Raw genomic sequence first — 21,522 nt, 5'->3', positions numbered from 1 at the left:
TAAATACAGAAATATCCCATTTACATAAGTATTCAACCCCCTGAGTCAACACTTCATAGAAGCACCTTTAGCAATGATTACAGCTTTGAGTCTTCTTAGGTTTGTCTGTATCAGCTTTGCACAACTGGATTTGGGGAGTTTCTCACATTCTTACTTGCAGATTTGCTCATCAAGCTCTGTCAAGTTGGATGGGGAGCGTCGATGAACAGCAATCTTCAAGTCTTTCCACAGATTGTCAATGGGATTAAAGTCTGGGTTTTGGCTGCGCCACTCATGGACTTTCACATTCTTCTTCTGAAGTCATTCCAGTGTTGCTTTGGCTGTATGCTTGGTGTCATTGTCCTGTTTGAACGTAAATCTTTGTCGCAGTCGAAGGTCTTTTGCACTCTGAGGCAGGTTCTCCTCAAGGATTTGCCTGTATTTGGCTCCATTCATTGTTCCCTCTCTCCTTACAAGTCTCCCAGTCCCTGTCGCTGAAAAGCATCCCCATAGCATGATGCTGTCACCACCATGCTTCGCGGTAGGGATGGTGTTAGATGGGTGATTAGCTGTGCTTGGTTTCCGTCAGATTTAGAGCTTTGCATTCAGGCCAAAGAGCTCAATTTTCTTCTCAACAGACCACAGAATCTTTTCCCTCATGCTCAGTCTTTCACATGCCTTTTTGCAAACTCCAAGCATGCTGTCATGTGCCTTTTTCTCAGGAGTGGCTTCTGTCTTGTTCTTCTGGCAGGTTCTCCCATCTCAGCCAAGAAACCCTGTAGTTCTGTCAGTGTGGTCATTGGGTTCTTGGTCCACCTCCCTGACCAAGGTCATTCTTGCCCAGTTGCTCAGTTTGATTGGACGGCCAGCAATAAGAAGAGTCTGGGTAGTTCCATATTATTTTCATTTCTAACAATGGAGCTCACTGTGTTTTTGGGAACTTTCAACACTCTATAAATTATTTTATACCCTTCCCCAGATCTATGCCTCCTCTCAATTATATATTGGAGTTCTATGGACAGTTCCTTGGACCTCACGGTGGAGTTTCTCCTCCGACATGCACTGTCAACTGTGGGACCTTGTATAAAAAGCTGTTACTTTCTAAATCATGGAATCAATTGAATTGGCTACAGGTGAACTCCGGTCAAGTTGTAGAGACAACTCGAGGATAAATCGAAGGAAATTTGATGCACATGAGCTCAATTTGGAGTGTCGTAGCAGAGAAATTGAATGTTTATTGACTCGAGACATTTCAGTTTTAAATTTTTATATTATTTTGCAAGAAATTCTAAAAAAAAGGAGAACTAGAACGCCACTCAGTAGAGCGCATACTCCCGCCGTGGGTCAAGTTGGAATAGTACGATTTCACAAAAGTTTGAGGGAGTCGTTCAGTGATAACACAAGACAAGACAACACAAGACAGACTCTGCACAGATATATACAGACTTGGCATTTAATATGGAATTTTTTTTTTTCTTGACTTGGGTTTACTTTCTTAACTCAGTTCATCAATCTGGTGAGTTTCTTTTACACATTGGTGATTTATTTGTTAAAAGAACCATGTCACTGATTGTCTGTCGCAGCACGAAGTCAACAACAGGATTATATCACAGGTGGCGTGGCAAAATGTACGGACAGGTGCATTTGATGATTGGCTTCACAGTCGGGTATACAAGGGTTGTTGCATTCTGTATTAGTGGAAAACAACTGCTGCACGTCTCCAAAAGTTATTTCAGCTTCCTCTGGAGATGGTCCGTCAACTTGACAATGCTGTTTGTCATGGAGTGGTGGCTTTACGAAATTATGGCATGAAACAGCGTGCTATTGCCCGGCAGTATGGCATCACTCAAGGTCAGGTGTCAAAGATCCTGAAACTAAATGCTCAGGGGTGTCCCTACTCCAATACCGAGGCCAGGACGTCCCCGCAGAACCACAAGGAGGGATGATCGCCAGCTGCACCGGTTAGTCCGCAATGGCTGTACCAAGTCAGCTAATCGGCTTAGGGCTGAGTGGCAGCAACTGACAAATGTGCCTGTATCCAGAAGGCGAGTCAACCAACGACTGGTTCAAGCAGGCTATCGTGCCAGGCGTCCCCTGAGAAAGCCACGCCTGACCAGACAACACCGTCAGCGCCGATTGCAGTGGGCCAGAGAGCACCGTCAATGGCAGCCAGGACACTGGAATCACGTGATCTTCAGTGACGAGTAGGGTGGGCTTCAAAAAATCAAAATGCAGATTTTCTCCGGGACATTGTCTATTTTTGTTCCTTTTGGTGTCAAAGGAAACCACACCAAATTTGAATGGAATCCAATAATATTTAGGGGTGCCACATCAGTGATGAATTTTCCCCCATGCAAAAATAGGAATTCCAATTTTTTGGGCTGTATATACACAAAATAAATACATAATTATATATATATACATTAAATATAATATTAAAAATAAATATATAGTAAATATACATTAAATAATAATAATATATATTATATTATACATTATATATACAATTATACGATAGACAATTATACAAATATAGACAAATATAATACATTAAATAATATATTAAAAATAAATATAATATATTAAAATTTAAATATAATAAATAAATATATAGTTATACAATATATATACATTATAATTAAATATACATTAAATTTATACATCAAATATACATTAAATAATAAATATACATAAATACACATTATACATTATATATATTGTTGCGAATATAGAACTTGTACGGATACGGCGGCCATCCCGCTCGGCCCACCATACCATCAAAGTCGTATCTGTAACAATATATAGTTATATACAATATATTATTCATACAATTTTGAGACTTCCTATGATCACTATCTGGGCAATTTTCATGCATGTTTTGTACAGGTTTCCAGGGTCAGGGGTACGCTTTTTTAGTGTGTAATATGTAGGCCTAACTTATTGACTGTGGCTCTTTTGTAGAGAGTGACCCTGTGGAGTAAGAATTAACAGGATTTTACCCACATTCTACATGGGAGGAATCCCACCTCGTGGAATCCGGATCATGGCTCCAGGAGCAATGCACAGAGCCAGATGGATGGCAAAAGCACTATATTCACTACAGGTGTTCATGTTTCGGTCAGAGTTCCACTTGACACTTCGAGAGGCGAGAGAACTCCGAGCCTTCAACATTTTTGTCTGCCTTGTGTATGTACAGGCTTGGTTTCGGGCTCCACAAGCTATTGAGGCTCCCCTGAATGACATTAACCTCTTCAAGAAGTTGGAAAAGTTTGAACAAATCAATCAGAAGATGGCTCAGGCAGCCTTGAAGGCACTTGGCCACCACACGTGGTACATGAGCCCAGTACTAGTGGCATTTGCATTCTTTGACACCAGAATTGACAAAGAAAGCAAGATCAATATGATTGAAGCATTGAAAAATGACGGTGAAAACCCCTCTCCAAAGAGACCAGCTATCAAACGAGGAACCGCCCTGTCAATCGCTGGCCTCATAACAAAACACACCAAGCATTTCTTCAGCATCCTAGGGACCCCAACTGATTGGATGGATGAGGATCCTGGTTCATGGGAGCAAGAAACCAGCTTTCAGGAAGCAAAGAAAGCCGCCAGTGGCTTAGTCGTTGTGAACGACAGGGCAGAAAGGGGTGTCGCATTGATACAAGACTACAATAAGCTCCTTACAAAGGATGAAGAGCAAAAGCAAGCTCTGCTCCAAGTTGTTGCTGCTCACAGGAAGATGTACCCCGATGCCAGGAAGGCAACAGTGGTGAAACAGGCCCAGAAATAGGAGTTACATTTCTCATTATATTTGGGTTTTTTAATATTATGTGATATGGTGTCTCTTCATTTTATGAACTGCACATTTGGATTGTTATCATTGAATTTGAGTTTTCATAGCAATATAGTGCTATTTGTGCAGCTATTGTAACTTGTGTTTGCTAGAATACATAGAAAGTGAGTGGAGGGTGGATTTTCATAAAACAAACTTCTGGTTTTGCTTTCGATCCATATATAGAAAAGTTTTGTAGACACCTTTAGTTTGAAGGCTGATGTGGCACCCCTAAATAAAATCAGATTGCTTTCATATTTGGTGTCTTTTCATTGTGGAACAAAAGGAACAACATAAAGCCATGTCCCAGTAAATATTTAAAAATATATATTTTGAGCACCACCCTGGTGACGAGTCTAGATTTCTGGTCTATCGTCAAGATGGCTGCGTCCGAGTGTGCAGACAAGTGCATGAAGCCTACAACAAAGATTGTATAGTGCCAAGAGTCCAAGCTGGAGGTGGTGGGGTGACCGTTTGGGCTGCTTTTCATGCAGGGAGCAAAACTGACCTGGTTGTTCTGAATGGAAACCTGAACCAGTTCAAGTACAGGGCCATTCTGGAAGAAACATTGCTTCCATTTGCTCGTGCAGCCTTTCGAGGAAACTTTGTCTTCCAAGATGACAATGCACGGCCTCATCGTGCTCGCATGATCCAACACTTTCTTGCTGACCGTGGTGTAGAGCATATGGAGTGGCCTGCCATGTCCCCGGATATGAATCCGTTAGAGAACTTGTGGGCAGAATTAACGCGTCAAATCGACCCCTTGGACCAGCAGCCGATCGCTGTGCGTGAATTGCAGCAGGCTATTGTCACTGCATGGCAAGCGATTCCTGTCCAAACCTTGGCAAATCTCGTGAACAGCATGCCTCAACGTGTACGTGCTATCCTGAATGCTCGTGGGGGTTACACGAAGTACTGAACTGTAATTTTACTGTCCGTAATCCCAGTCGTAATTTAACTTTTGTTTTTGTTAAAAAAAAACTTGGCTAATGTGCAAAATAAAGAGATACTTCTGGAAAACGTACAGAAGTTTAACACAGTACTGTCCATGAATTGAGTTCGATATCAGTTTACATCACTTTCAAGGATCAATGTATTTGTTTTGAAATGTCAAATGTGGTTTTTGTTTCTTTTAAAGGTCACATTAACAAAATCTAGAATAATTTCAACATAATTCCAATGAACTTTTGGTTCTAAGGCATCTTGAAAAGTAAGTTCACCCCCACAAAAAAAAATTCCATATTAAATGCCAAGTCTGTATTTAGAATATATAGAAGATAATGTTTAAAAAAAAACAAGGCAATTTCACTTACATTTTCGGATTCAGCGTTCAATTCCATATAAGTGAGGGTATTTTGAGGTATGTGTGATTCCAAATAAAATTGTAAGCCAGGAAAAACGTTCGTTTCATTCCTTAGGGATACAACATGTAAAACTGGCCCAAACGTCAAAACAAAACTCGCTCATTTTATGTCGTACAAGCTAATGCGATCACTCATTCTTCTGGGAAGAATCCCGTGCACATGCTTGTCACACTTATAAGTCACCTGTCTTTATAAGTTCATCAAATACTGACACCGCAATTGACATTCGCTGAGGTAAATGTTGATATCTCTTCTGAGGTTAAAAAAAAGGTTTTAAAGCATTATACGTATCAAACGATACATTTTATGAAACGCGGAAACCTAATACACACTTTGGTGGTTTTAAAATGACAGAATATGTCTTTATTAGAAAAAAAAATGAACATTGAAGACGACGCTGCTGAAAAAAAATACACCGCTCTAACGCATAACCACGAGTTTAAACCACATTTACAACAAATATGAAAACTATTTTCATATCACAATGTTAATTAAAAACACCTCACAGCCACGTGATTTAAAAACACCTCACCACCACGTCATTTTACACCTCACCACCACATAATTCAAAATACCTCACCACCACGTGATTCAAAACCACCACCACGTTATTAAAAACACTTCACAACCACGGAAACAAAAGTTTCAGGGAGTAGTTCAATGACAACAGACACTGCCCAGATATGTAGATATATAGATAAATAAACCTGAAAATCGCAGAGCCAGAATAATTTTTTGGTCTGGGAAGCCCATGCAAGGTTTCTTCTTCTTCAGCCTTGCACAACCCTGGGTGAATATGTGATCTTTTTTTTTTTTAAGTTCGAATTTTACCAAATCTGTTTTATTCGTTTGTTAATATACCTCAGCCATTGACAAATCTGGAATTATAATTTTATTTGAGGTTCAAATTAACCTGCAAGTGCATTCAAACCTTCAAACCTTCATTAATCTTCAACCCTGCACGAACATTATGTCAAACGATGCCTGCAAGTCTGTACATGTGATAAATAAAATTAATCGTCCACAGTCGGACTCTTCTTCTTCACGCAATAACAACTTCCAGCTTCCAGACCGTACATCCAATCATCTTCAAATTTTGCACACTTGTTACTCTTCATGACTTCTACTACAGTATGAAGTTTCACGTCGATCAGTGAAGTGGTTCAAGAGATATAAATGTTTTTATTATTTGCGTTTAATTAACGATATCTGCCAAATCACGTGACCTATCGCAAATTCCAAAAGGGCATTTTAGTAGACTGATATGCTGAACAGATCTGAGAAGTTTCCCCTCGATTGGATCACAAATGAGGGAGGAGCTAGGTTTTAAATGTTTGTGCTTAAAAACGTCATAACTCTGAAACCATGTGATGCATGACGTCATGCTCGCTGACTTTTTTGTTCGTCATGGGTATGCGATTCTGCCTGCAAAGTTTGGCCTCTGTTCAGGCGTTTTGGAGAAAATGGGATTTTAGAGTTTTTCACTCAAAACAATATGGTGGTCGAACCACGTGACCTGTGGTCATAATTACCATTAAAATATTCTACAGACCGAGTCCCTCCTATGGTAAAAATTTGCTCTCAATCGGTCCAATTATTGCAGAGAAAATGGTTTTTAAAGGAAAACAGAAAAAAAAATTCCCAGAAAAACTTCCTGGATCCGGAATCATTTCCTGAGCTTCACCAAAAACTAATCAATTCTTCCTTATCCCTAGTGCAATCATCCCACCAACTTTCATCCAAATCCGTTCAGAAGTTTTCCAGATATCTTGTTCACAAACACATGAACACACACACACACACGCACACACACACACACACACACACACACACACACACGGACATGAGCGAATGCATTACTCCCCGGCGGGAGTAAAAAGTTCACTTTGACATTATGGGGTATCATGTGCAGATCAGCGACAAATCATCTTGATTTAATCCATTTTAAATTCAGGCTGGAACACAACAAAATCTGAAAAGATCAAGGGGTGTGAATACTTTCTGTTTATGTGTATATGTATTTGTATGTATCAAATCGAGCCCTCTAACTTAAGGAGGCAGCAGGGTGCAAATCTATTCCCATCACAACGCTTGCTGCACATTCTGCTAGCAACGAGTGTTGCCTGCCATGCAAGCACATTGTCTCTGCCCTGCTGAGCACCAGTCAGGAGGTTTGTAGCCAGGTATATTAAAATCAAGCAAAAACAAACACTGACCTAATGACATAACACTGATGTCATGCGAATAAATGATGCCAACACATCACCTTCAAACAAGGAGGTATCCGTGTGGCACTCAAGCCTTTGCAGACTGAAATGTAAAGCCTATTTGTGACCATACCAATGGTTTGTTTGTTCTTTGTCCCTTATTATCCTCCCTCCTTCCACCCTCCCCCCAAATTCTTCCCCCCTCCCCTTCTCCGTGCACCACCTCTGGGTCACATTCACTGCTGTTAGACTCCAGTGAAGAAGGATAATGTGAAAGCAAGGTGAGCATCTCTTAGTTGAATAATACTGCTCAGAATGCTAACCCAGTGAGCTTCGTCATCTCGTGAATTCACCTCATTCTTCTGTGTAACATTCCTGCTAATCTTTCCTTCAACGCAGGACAACAGTGATTGGCAGCTTGGCATCTATGGGGCTCGAATTGCATATGCTGAACAAGCAGGTACATTTTGGCACAAGTGTTGTTTAGCTTAATTTGAACAAGGTGGAATTAAACCTTGTGTGAATTAGTTGTGATTTACATTGGTTGTTTCATCGATTGAACACACTTCACTTAAGTGTACTAAACTCACCCATCATCTACCTCCAATTAAAATTTTAGAAAATGAATAAATCCAGTAATGCCAAGTATGTTTTTTTGTTGTTGTTGTTGTTGTGCAATATTGTGCTGCAGTATCTGACAAGGGTCATTGTGCTGTCATAAGTTGAACAAGAGCGAAGTCGATGGCGTGCCTTCACATGCTTTGCACTTAAAGCAAAGTTGTAAGGTGGTAAGAAGATTCACCAGGAATGACTCAATATCAAATCTTGAGTTAAAATATTTTCCCCGTTTTGACGCCTTTGACCCAAGTCTCCACCACTGGGGCATGAACCGTGGGTCAAATCCAAAAAATTGCAACATATTTCTTGCGTCCTTCAATGTTGATGGCAGATACCAGGTTTCATTAAAAGTGTGCCTGTAATTGTATTTTTCTAACCGATAACCCTTTAGGCCTTTAGGGGGTTGCAAAAATCATATATATATATATATATATATATATAGACACTCAACCCTCGGCTATCGTGAACTCAGCTATCGCGTTTATGTGCTATTGCGGCTACCTAAAAAACTGCACAAACACGACTATCGCGCCCCAAATACGCGCTATAGCGCACCGGAAATGGTGGGGGGGGAAAAAAATAAAAATCAAACTCTGGGTGCTACGTCATCACCGAGCGTTGGGTGATTCACGTGCTGATTGGTTGTGACGTCAGGACGTCAGGAGCACTGTGATTGTCCGCCCGGCGCCATTCAAGTGCGCATCGCCTCAGAGTGAATACTGTATGTACTGTAATAGCAGTGTCTAAACCTTTTTTTTGTGATATAAGAATGGCCGATATACCCCGACCCCAACCCCCCACCATTGCCCAGCGTAATGCAGCGGCACCTGCAAGGGAAATCAAGAAGAGGAAGAACTTAACTTACGCTCAGAAATGCGAAATTGTGCAGTTGATCGACAATGGTGAAACAAAGCGAAGTGTTGGAAAGAAATTTGGGATAAATGAGTCAATAGTGCGAGGTATTTACCAAAACCGTGATTATCGTAGAAACATAGATGAGATTTAACAATCAACAGTGAAGCAAGGTGCTCCTTTATTAATACGGCACTGGCAGGTTACGAGGAGCAGTATCATGCCCACGTCAACTCCCTCCGCCAACGCCAGATCACCGAATTCTTATGGCCAGACTCGGTGTCAGAACAAGTCTAATCGGGGGGCATTAGGGTAACCGCGGGGGGGGGGGGGGGGGGGGCACAAACTGCCGTTCGAGAACTCAATCTATGATGTAAATGCTTGATAATAAGAGTTTGCCGTCAACAACCAACACACCAACCCAGTTCCAATTTAAAAACATGCTGCAAAGTCTCTCTCTTACACACACACACACACACACACACACACACACACTATAGCCGACGTGCAAGTTTGGCGCCAAAGGCTTGGCCTGTGGGGGGGGGGGGGGGGGGCACAATAACTCATTTGGGTGGGCATGGCCCGCGAATGCCCCCCCCCCCCCCCATGACACCGACCCTGCTTATGGCGTCGCAACGAGGCACAGCCCGCTGTCTTTGACGAGCCCTCTGACGTTGAGCGCTTCTCTGGTGCTACAGCTGACGCAATCCTGGACGAGTTAAAGGCACGTAGGGGTGGTCAATAAGACTCCACCTAAGTCTCGGAACCTACCCAACCACCTAAGCCCCTCATCGTTCCCAAAAAGGTAAATAAAATGGTAAAAAAGTACTTTTTTACCATTTTATTTTAATTTACATATTGTGATTCTTGTGTTAATGTTTCTTTATATGGTAGAAACACTTGGTAAAAAAGTGGCAAAAATAGGTTAAATATGTGGTCAACTCGGAGGTCCTGGCACCAATTAGAATTATTACCATACGTTCTTCAGTTCGGCTATCGCGATTTCGGCTAACGCGCACCGATGGCGGCACCAATTAGGCACGATAGCCGAGGGTTGAGTATATATATATATATGTACTTACTTTTTCCACATGTGAAATTTGCATTTATGTTTATTTAAATTATACAATGGACTACAAAATGTAAATGTTTCATGATATTTGTTATATTATATCACCTTTATCTCTCAATATTGTTGAAATGAAGATCAAATAGCTGTATGTTGAAATAGGATGAAAAAGTCAAAACTTTACATGGACCATGGAGTGTACTTACTTTTTCACGTGACTGTATGTAAAACAAATATCACTACCCCATCTTCTACACAATTCTTATAAACCGTAGTGCAGTATCGTTCAGTTTAATCAAAAGTTTATTCATGAAGTGTTTCTACAATCGCATCTAAATTGGAGTGCTTCACTCACGAGCAATACATTGAAGATTACAATAACTGGTTCGTCTTCGTCTTGATTCGTAAGGAATTAAACAATAGTGGAATGAGACCATCATTGGAGTTTGCCATTGCCATTATAGGATTTAAAGGGCCACAGACACAGAAAATCATGTTTGGTTTAATTAATAGATATTGCTTCACTTAACACTTAATCGTCCTTTTTTTTTGAATAAATATCACTCGATTGGCCCCCGCCACCCAAAAAACGGCAATTTGATTGCTCATGTGACTGGCTACGTCATCGAGGGAATTTTTGTTGCTGCTGGTAGTTTTTAATAATGATTTTGACTATCAGAAGATTCTTGGTCAGGCAGTTATCATTGCGTGCTGAGAAACCTTTCCCTCGATTACATCACACAGGTGACATCATGAATGAACATCACGATTTTAGGGGCGGGACTCCATTACCAGCTAAAAACTACCAGCAGCAACAAAAATTCCCTCGATGACGTAGCCAGTCACATGAGCAATCACATCGCCGTTTTTTGGGTGGCGGGGGCCAATCGAGTGATATTTATTCAAAAAAAAGGACGATTAAGTGTTAAGTGAAGCAATATCTATTAATTAAACCAAACATGATTTTCTGTGTCTGTGGCCCTTTAAACAGCAACAACACATGACATTTAGCAATCCTGAGAAATAATCGAGAAACAAATTTGAAAGAAGATGCAGACGAGAGCTCAACTTCTCTTAAAGAAAGACATCTCACGAGCTGGGAGTCTCTTTGGAGACCTCCACACGTCCCTCTGATGGATGTTAAACAAGGCGTCCCATCCCCAACATTAGTTGCTGGACGTTAAATATCCCACAATGTCCTTCACGAAAAATAAGCAAGTCGTCTCCAGCACTCTGGGCAAATTACAAATTATTGCCCGAACCTTTGTCGAACAATCATGCCTGACCAGCTGGTCCGTGAAAGACTTGAGCCAAATTTTACCCAGCCAGCCTACAAGAATGCGAGACTTCAAACAAAGCATAACGTGATCTTCCACTGGCTATGTCTCTTCAATCATGTGAGGATGAGTCGACGTCCATAATGACAACGATGAGGAAGTGAGGATGAGTCGACGAGGGGTAACCCATCCCCCCTCCCTCCAAGGTAATGCTAATGAGGCTAATGGTGTCATCGCTGACAACTCCGCTCCAGCCAATCAGAGCCAGGGGCGTTCTGATTGGTGATCGAGTCAACCAATTGGCGTTCAGAAAACCAATGACGTCATGACTGATGAACCAATCGGTGTCGCTGTTACTTAGACATGCTGTAAATACACTAGTTCTCAACTCTTCCGGTCTTTTGCTGTGAATCGCCTTGAAGAGTGCAGCACGAAAAGCTTCGGTGTTGTCATTACTAGGGCATGCCCGTACTATATATATGCCCGTACTATATATCTATCTAAAATTATATCCCCCCCCTCTATTTACATGAAATGGTTTGGTCCATTCGCAACGCCAAAGCGAACGGCGAACGGCTTGCGAGTACAGTGACAATCCCCCCCCTCTATTTACATGAATGGTTTGGTCCATTCGCAACGACCACAGAACCCCCCCCCCCCTCTATTTACATGCAATGGTTTGGTCCAAAGCGAACGGCTTCCGGAGTTTGGTAAAGAAATCGCCATCGCGTGCACAAACGCGCAGGAAAGCGAATGAATCGCAAATTCGTTTTTATTAGTTTTAAAACGTAGTTTAACGCCAACATAGTTTGCAAACGTGAAATAAATGAATACGCTCTCAAATGTGCCATCCGAGGCAGAGTGTGTCCTCCACGTTCGGCACACGCGATCGTTCGCTGCTCTCTGATTGGTTGAATCGTTTTTTGGACATAGCTCGGTAAGTAATTGTCCGATTAATATGAAACCTTGAAAAGGCACATCCTCGGGTCCCCAGCAATATACCTGGCAAGTTAAAAGTATATCGGACCCGTGGTTGTCGAGAAACAGCGGTCACAGACAGACAAACGTACAAACGTACAGACAGAGATTACTGGAATTATAGATAGATGTCATGTTTGTTTTCCTGTATATTAAAATTATGAATAATCACTACTCACTTGTGTAAATTTAGACTGCATTATTTTGCCCTCGTTTGATAATTTGTGCAGTTATTTGCAATACATTCACCCCCACTGCTGCAACGCGACTTCCTGGAAAGGGCTGTCATCATACATACTCCAAGGTGGCCGCCATAAATTCTATGCTAAACACCGGCATGTCCATTTTATTGTGTATACAGCATATATTTATATGGCAAAAATGATACTGCTTTTGCACCTTCGTGTCAAGTGGTGATCCTAACTACCAGGTTTGGTGAATTTCTGCCCAACCATTTAGGAGATAGCGTGACTGACAGAGAGACAGACAGACAGCCGATTACAATATTCCCCCGTTATTTTCAAAAATGAGTGGAGATAATCACTCCAAATAATATCTGTTTATAGATTTCATGTATTTGAATAAAAAGGAAACTTTCTTTATAAGAGAGAAAAGTTTAAATTTTATTATGAAAACAACTTTCTGTATTATTTGAAGCTTGTTCCATAAGCCATCGATCTTCACCATAATGGTTCTTCTGTGCTGTTTAACTGTACCTTCAATGGTTAATGACGATGTAACCCATTGATACATTTTTGAGAGCCATCTATCGTTTTCTGAGGCTCAAATTTAACATTTAGAAGTTTTATTCACAAACAAAAGACAGGTGGCTAATGATTGGGCCACAGTGCCATTTTAACACCTTAACTGCTCAATTAAGTGCAAGTATGCATGCTACCACTCCATGCTGCACGCTAATTGATCTGTGTGTACACGTCCAAAACTAACTATAGTGCATAGAAGCATTATATTACATAGAAGTGTCTCACTCATGCACACTGTGGCTTAAAATTATTTACCAGCAAAGGTACCTGGCATTGCCAGGTAACGCAGGGTCGCTTCGTGAAGGGAATATGAAGAGATGGGAGATGGGAGAAGAGAGAAGAGGGAGAAAGGAGGGGAGAAGGGTGAGGGAGGGGAGAAGAGAGAAGGTGGGGGGGGGGGGAGAAGGAAGAGGAGAGGGGTGTGGGAGGGATAGGGGGTAGGGGGGATGGAGGTGTGGTGAGGAGGGGGAGAGGGGAGTGGAAGGGGGGAGGGTAAGAGGCAATGCCTTCATGAAGAGCATGAGGAACATTTAAGCATTGCAGAATGTAAAGTCTTTCGACGTGGTAAATCGATCAAAAGTGAACGGATTTTCACACAATTTGCTTTCACTGAGTCTTAATCTACTTTCGCGACTACCATAAATAGAAACAGAAATCTAATTGGAGTTAAAATGAGGGTGTGTGGCCACCGGGAAGAAAAACTACATTTTCATGAAAGGTATTCTCCAGTCATTAAACGCAATTTCAACAAGTGATGTAAACAGCAATTCATTGGTATGAAGATCAGATATTCGATATAGTCCGGCAGCTAAGCTAAATATAGCATAACAATTGTGCATTTTGTGAGGAAAGCACCAAATTTGGCACACTAGTAGACTATCATATTATGAAAAGATCTGGATATTGGGCCATCTCAGATTCAGAGATTTGATTTTTGCAAGATTTGCGGATTTTGCAGATTTGCAAGCTGAGATTGCAACGCCAGGGATGGCCGACTCCTTCCTGCGAGCTGCCCACGTCGCCCGCACAAGAAGAGCTCATCAAATCACTGCAGCGGCACTGCACATCCTGCAACACCGTGCGTATGAACGCCACTGTATGACATATGCTGATGATGCAGAAGACCTGCCTGAGTTCGAAGACTGGTGTCACCAGAGAGGAGAAGACATTCCCAACTTTCAGTGCTGGGCAACTGTGCTGGAACTAGAGATGTTGGTACTGGTCTACGTGCGTTCTCTGCGGCAGGCTTCATTCACGATGTACCTTGATGCCCTGACGGAACTGGTCCCATGGTTCCATGCCTTAGACCATACACACCGGTCCCTGTTCACCTGAGGGACATGGTTGCACTCCCAATGAAGCACCCAGATGTAGCCAGAGAATTCAGGGCTGGCAACTTCACTGTACAGAAGACGAAGAAGGTGTTCTCTACGATCCCAATCGAATCGAAATCTTGCAAAAATCAAATCTCTGAATCTGAGATGGCCCAATATCCAGATCTTTTCATAATATGATAGTCTACTAGTGTGCCAAGTTTTGTGCTTTCCTCACAAAATGCACAATTGTTATGCTAAGTTGCCCCACTAATAATTATATTAGTGAGAAAAGTGAAAAAAATAATGTTGAGCACTTCATCTTGCAGAAACCATTGCAGCCTGTTCCAAGGCACGGCGTTTTGAGCAGGCTGAAAAAGCTGAAGACCCCTGCGAGGGACAGTGGGCTGACCAAGGATAAAGCCTATTTTTGTTTTCATTAAATAAGTCGGTTAATGATTGTCAAAAGGGGTATTTTAACACACCCAAACACCCAGTTTTCATTCATGCACTTCCTTGGAGTTTGATAAGTGTGTATGCAAAGTTTGAGGCCGCGAGGTTTCATGGTTTTGGAGTTATGGATGAGACACACTGACACACACTTACTATTTTATTATTGTAGATATACATTTATAGCATTTCATTCTGTTAAATGAAATATATAAAATTATTTCTAGCAATACACATGGATACCATAAAGCAGTATAAATATCTGCTTCAGGTGAACTTGTTGCTGCATATATATTGTCACGCAACTCCAATTAACATCAGAGTTGCGGATAGCCTAAACGGTCTTATTGGAGGCAACTATCCAAACACGGATTCGGCTATGGCCGCGTGGGAGGAAGAAGCGAAATGGAGGCTGGGGCCAAAGCACTTAACTGCAGCACGCCGGCGTAGCTCCGGTCCTGTGAGAGGAAATTAACTCAAGCGGCACAGGTTTGAATGGGAAAGGAAAATCATACAAGGGTTTATTCAATGAAAAGCAAAGACAGTGAAAAAGCACGCGCCGGTAATAAAATAAGGTAGCTAAATTGGGATCCCACACACAACAGATATCAAACATGATACGAGGGAGATGAATTAAAGAAAAGAACACATCACGTCGTGTACAGTGTACGCGGAGATCGGCCTTATCTTGTCTTTGTCGTATTGGTGGCTGCAGTCCAACACCGCTCCTTCCGGCCCGATCGCACACCACGAGGTCCCTCGCTCCAAGTCCCACAAGGCCTCGCTCCTCGCTCCCACGCAGGCTAGCGGCTCCACACGAGGTCGCCCCGGACCAAAGTCCTGCCGCGTCCCAAACCCAACTGCTCAAAACGGACTCAGGCTCTGCACTCGAACTGCGCACTGCTTGGGCTCTCTGCGCTCAACTCGAACTCCTGATCCAACTGCCAGCAAAGGCGTCCGATGCTCACTCAGCTCGTGCTGAACTCTCTACTCCTGGCTCATCCCAACTGCCGAAAATGGCGTCCGGCCCTCGGTAATATCTCCGGCCGATGACGTCACATTGGCGCACTCCTCAGCCAATCAGAGCCTCCCCCGGCTCGCCGGCTTGTCCAGGGGCACGCCCACTGTGCCACTGCCACTCCCGTCCCCAACTCCGTGGTCACAGCACGTGCTATGCGAGGTGGGTAGGCCTCTCGGAAGTGTAAATGGTGGCGGCCAATTGTGGCGGTGTTCCAGCCTGATTTCTTCCTAAGTCATGTCAGGGGGGAAAGGCGTAATTTAGTGTTGTACTAAAGGTCCTAACTAATGTTTATGTGGTCTGCAGTGCCATAATGGACAAAGGTTTGACTACTAGGTGAGACATACAAGGGCTCTACTGATTAACCCCTACACTAACTAACACACGAATCTCCTGGTAGATTCACAATTATACACCTTAACCGACAAAACGCCTAAACATGGATTTATTACAGGAAGTGTTCCTTATCGCGACATCTCGAAGCATGTTACCTACTCAGATCTACTCTGCTCTACATTTTGCTCTACCAAATTCGTAACAATATGTTGCATTCTTATATGGCAGTGAAGGGATTAATGACCAACAAGTGTTGATGGGGTTTTATACACAGTTTATTTAGCTTCAGCAACCAACCCATCTGACATTCAAAAAGCTAGCATTGTGGTTTGCCTTGTCTGTGCACTCCCCCTTGACAGCTGGAAGTGTTCAGGGAGCGAAAAACCAAGCCACCACCTGAACTGACAAACCAGGCAGCAGAATTGCGTCGCAGAATGGAAGCACAGCGAGAGGCACTGCGTGTTGGTGGCAAAGCTGCAATGTCTGGTATTGTGCCATAGTGCAGGATTTTTAGTTTTTACTTGACATAGCAGATAAGAGAACAAGGAAGAAGTGTAATGGGGAGGGTGAGGTTTGGTTGGTGGTCTATGAACGGTGCTGGCTGTAGGATCCAGGAAGTCCTCATTTAACACAACAATTATTGCTGTCCCTAAACCCCTTTTCCAACAGAGTATATATCATACCTTCGTGCATTGCTTCCTAAACTTGCGGAGAATGCCCAGATAGCTGCGCATCGTGAACGCAGGGTATGGACTAATCAGCTATGGACACCCCAGCACTTGGCTCTTAGTGTGCCTGAGAAAGCACACTGACATGCAAACAATCCTTGTACACATCATCATGTCTTTGTTAATTTGTCCTTGTAATTGAGATTATTTGGTTCTTGCAGGAAGAAGCCCGCCTTGCACTGAGCAAGAGGAAAGTTGTGGAGGCTGAGGTGAGTTACATCACATTCCTATGGTTATACATTTTGTCTTGGCATTATTATACTGCCCTGAATTTTGTTGCTTTGGATCTTTTCCAATGATATGCTGTACCATTAGGACGCTTTGGTTACAATGCCAATGGAAGTCCTACTGTTGTGGTTGGTGGAGCGAGAGTTTTTGTCATACTGATGAGCAAGAAAGTAAATGCTAAACATGGCAGGCAATAGCAAGGCGAGCAATATTGTACTGTGCTCTCTAAGGCATAATTGCTATGGCTTTACAGAGGTTTATCACTTATCGAGGAAGTTTCCAGGTGCGAGTTCATGGCTAGCCATGTTGTACACCCAAAGGTATCCATGACCTCTCAACAGTTTCTAAAGGGTAGGAGGAGCTTCAGGCTTGTAATCGATTCTCATATCTTGGATGTACAGGGAGGATTTCTTATTAGGCTTGTTTCATTTTGTTCCTAATCATATTCCAAGAATGCATGTGAATCTTCAATTGTGAAAGCAGTATTGAGTAGTGCAGTCCATAAACACATTGCCAATCACATCTTACACCGTGAGAGCAGCTGTGGCCAATAAGACGTTCAAATTAATTTATTGTTGATCAATACCTATAAAAGGCAGTCCTGGCGTTGGCTTAGCGGTTAAGGTGCCGGCTTGGGATCCTAGGATTCTGGCTTTGAATCCCGGTCGATCGCTAAATTAACGCCAGGGGGGTTGACTCAGTCTGTCATCCTTCCGAGGTCGGCAAATTGAGTACCAGCTTGCTGGGATGAATGATCCCGGTGTGTACCCCGGTTTAGAATAGGTACACCATATCCCTGCGCATCGTAAGAGGCGACTAAGGGTTGGCGCCAGGAAGGGCATCCGGCCATAAAAACATTGCCTCAAACAGGGAACCATGATTGTCATGGGGCCCACAAGGCTAACCCCTGCTCTAGCGGGGAAAATGGCCTTAAAACGATCATTCATTCATTCATTCATTCATTCAATACCTATAAAAGGCAACAATCTCTTTGCATGTGTTCTATGCACGGCCACATCTTTAAGTTACAAACTTCAAACTTGGGGTACAAATAAAACTTTGTGTGGGGGTTAACATAGGCTATGTGGCCGCGGCCTCATGTGGGGGTTTAGGGGGCAGGGGAGGGGTAAGGGGCGTAAATTTGTGCAGTGTAGCATTTCCTGGTGGTGGTGGCAGAGAGTATTACAATTTCCTTTTTTACCTGGGCAACGCTGAGGTTGAAGCTCTTTCACACAGGTACATTTTCACTTGCTCAGTTAACAAACATTCCCCATTTACATTCGAGTTTCCTTTATTTACATTCGAACACTCCCCATTTACCTCCAAACATTCCGTATTTAAATTTTCCCTCTCCTGCGCCCCAAGCGCATCAGCTTGGGTCTCACACTCTTCCATTCCCAATGTTAATTCCCTTGTTTTGATTCAAATTCTGCCGCCCGTGGCTTCTCCTGTGCCCCAAGTGTATCATTCTTTTGTTCTTCCTTTATTTCACTTGTCCAACCATCAATTTTGTCAGTTTGAGCATTAATTGTGTTTTCCAATCGCTCTTCCATTCCCCTCATTTCATTCCTTTGGGTATCCATTTTGTTTTCCTGTCGCTCACTGCGCTCATTCTGAGCATTAATGTTCTCACTCATTTCTCCTATCCGTTCACTCTGGGCATCCATTTTATTATTCATTCCCCTAATTTATCTCCTTATTAATTGCATCAAGGCCTGGTAACCCAACCCATTGGGTCTGTTCCCATTGTCCCCGCTCCCCGGCTCCCTGTTAGGGGAGAGGGACGGACTAATGCTCGGGATGGGGGAAGTTCCATCTCTATTCTCATATCCCTCTATCCCCAGCTCACTTCCATAGTCTTCAGCATCTCCAATCCGCTCGGCCATCTCACTCGCTTCCGCCATCCGCGGTGAGAAAGTAGTTCCCCACGCATATTTTTACCTCGGGGGAAAAAAATCCATTTAAATTTTCCAAAAAACGTGATGTTGCACTTCGTACACCCCAATTAACTACAAATTATAGACCTCGGTACTACAATTACCTTCCCCTCGACGAGAGAAAGACAATCGTTAAAAAAATTCTATTCCGAAAGCTGAGCGCAATTTGCCCTCAGCCAGTGTCGAACTCGCAACCCTCGAACACAATGTCCGCTAGGTTCGAATCCCACACTCCTGACACCAGTTGTCATGTGACTACCCTTGGATTCCGAGGCACTCGGTTCAAAATGTGGCGGAGTTAATACACGCGGGGGGGGGGGGGGGGGCAAGTCCTCAAACCTGCAAAAAATAACTCAAACGATAACGGATTTAAAATGTACAAAAGTAACAGGTTTATTCAAAGAAATGCCGGTACAAAATAAAACACGGCGAAACTAAATTTCCTATATGGAGTGCTCCCGCAACAGACCCAAACACAGACACAGGGAAAGATAACGATATATAAAATAACTGTGTGTGGTTATTTCGTGCACTTAGCTCTGATCACTGGTGGTGGGGGGGGGGGGGGGGGGGTCTCGTCAAGCTTAGTCGGCCCCGAGCGTGCAGTCTGGACCTGGCTCTGTTCTCGGCGGGAAGAAGGCCGCAGTCCACTCATTCGCACACTGCTAGGCCTCACCGAGCGTCCTCACTCCTGGCCTCTTCGAGCGTGAAGCGAACAGGAGTTGTCGCGCAGTTCCTAGTTCCCAGCTCTTGGTTCGCAACTCGGCCTCCTCACAATCCCCAGCAAGGTCTCGGCACACTGTCGCCCACACGGAGGTCCAGAACGTGAAGAAGGGGGAGAATCGTTGGCACAAAACAATCTCCACCAAAGTCCGGACCCAAGAGAGAAAATGTCTGCCGTGCTAGTATTTTGTCCGCACCACTCTGACGTCATCCGTCCTCTTTTAGTCCGGCAGCTAAGCTAAATATAGCATAACAATTGTGCATTTTGTGAGGAAAGCACCAAATTTGGCACACTAGTAGACTATCATATTATGAAAAGATCTGGATATTGGGCCATCTCAGATTCAGAGATTTGATTTTTGCAAGATTTGCGGATTTTGCAGATTTGCAAGCTGAGATTGCAACGCCAGGGATGGCCGACTCCTTCCTGCGAGCTGCCCACGTCGCCCGCACAAGAAGAGCTCATCAAATCACTGCACCTGCACTGCACATCCTGCAACACCGTGCGTATGAACGCCACTGTATGACATATGCTGATGATGCAGAAGACCTGCCTGAGTTCGAAGACTGGTATCACCAGAGAGGAGAAGACATTCCCAACTTTCAGTACTGGGGTGCTGGAACTAGAGATGTTGGTACTGGTCTACGTGCGTTCTCTGCAGCAGGCTTCATTCACGATGTACCTTGATGCCCTGACGGAACTGGTCCCATGGTTCCATGCCTTAGACCACACACACTATGCCAGGTGGGTCCCTGTTCACCTGAGGGACATGGTTGCACTCCCAATGAAGCACCCAGATGTAGCCAGATAATTCAGGGCTGGAAACTTCACTGTACAGAAGACGAAGAAGGTGTTCTCTTCGATCCCAATCGAATCAAAATCTTGCAAAAATCAAATCTCTGAATCTGAGATGGCCCAATATCCAGATCTTTTCATAATATGATGGTCTACTAGTGTGCCAAATTTGGTGCTTTCCTCACAAAATGCACAATTGTTATGCTAAGTTGCCCCACTATTTACCAATCAGCCAGTCCCATCCTTTCAGTCCTCTCTGTCACTCAATGCCCCGACCAATCACGGCTCTCTAAGGCGTGGCCTTCGGCCTGCCTATCCTTGCGGTGATGTAGCGGCTGCGGCGCCAGTGGTATTGTACATGCCTGGCTTCCAGTGGTTTTATTATTAATTAGTGAAGTTGATGGGCGATTTTAACTAGTGCCTAATGCGGTGCCATAAGGGACATAGGGATAAACTTCAGAGGGAACAACATACAATTAATTTATTAACATAATCCCTGAGCTAATTAACATGCCCCTGTGATGGGGACGAATATACAAGCTTAATCCGAACACACGGTCGAAACAAGTACTTATTACATCAAGGTTTCTACACGACATTCGGAGCACCTACCGATACAAATCTACCTGGACTAAAGTAATCACTGCCTACCCCCTACAAACGTAATGATATTTTGGCATCAAAGGTGAGGAGTGAAGTGATTTTGTGATTTTGGTGAGGTCAGAGGTCATGTCAGGTAAAAATGTGATACTGAAGAACAGCTGAATGGATTGAAATCAACTTGTTACAAGTATGTTTTATGATGTAATAATGTGGGTGGAGGCATGTCGAAAAACACTGGAAATCGAGAGATCTCGCAGAGCTGCTGATTTTAACATTGTTAAGTATATACCCTACTCAACGCAAATCCAGTCAGAGAGGATACCCCAGGGGGGCTCGATACACTTTAAGTAGTTAAAGGTCTTATTGATTCACTTCGAGATTTATTCCATTTTGCATGATAAACCCTAATAGTGTTGTTTAATTGTGGTTATTGGCACTTCTCCTTCATTTGTC

The 21,522-nt window shown here is 43.2% G+C and overlaps 1 protein-coding gene across 3 annotated transcripts in view; it reads left to right on the top strand.

The window, feature by feature from the left end:
* Positions 1-21,522, top strand: part of LOC137439202 (coiled-coil and C2 domain-containing protein 1A) — a 145,124-nt gene that overhangs the window by 117,567 nt on the left and 6,035 nt on the right. For all 3 annotated transcript variants that reach the window (XM_068134937.2, XM_068134943.2, XM_068134955.2), the window contains 5 exons: positions 7,629-7,660; positions 7,779-7,839; positions 16,414-16,540; positions 16,724-16,800; positions 16,944-16,991. In XM_068134937.2, coding sequence (XP_067991038.2) covers positions 7,629-7,660; positions 7,779-7,839; positions 16,414-16,540; positions 16,724-16,800; positions 16,944-16,991 — 345 coding nt within the window. The remainder of the gene's footprint in view (positions 1-7,628; positions 7,661-7,778; positions 7,840-16,413; positions 16,541-16,723; positions 16,801-16,943; positions 16,992-21,522) is intronic.

Source organism: Myxine glutinosa, chromosome 1 (assembly GCF_964187855.1).
Source record: "Myxine glutinosa chromosome 1, kmMyxGlut1.1, whole genome shotgun sequence".
NCBI classification, from domain to species: domain Eukaryota; kingdom Metazoa; phylum Chordata; class Myxini; order Myxiniformes; family Myxinidae; genus Myxine; species Myxine glutinosa.
This window is presented reverse-complemented; position numbering and strand designations above follow the sequence as displayed.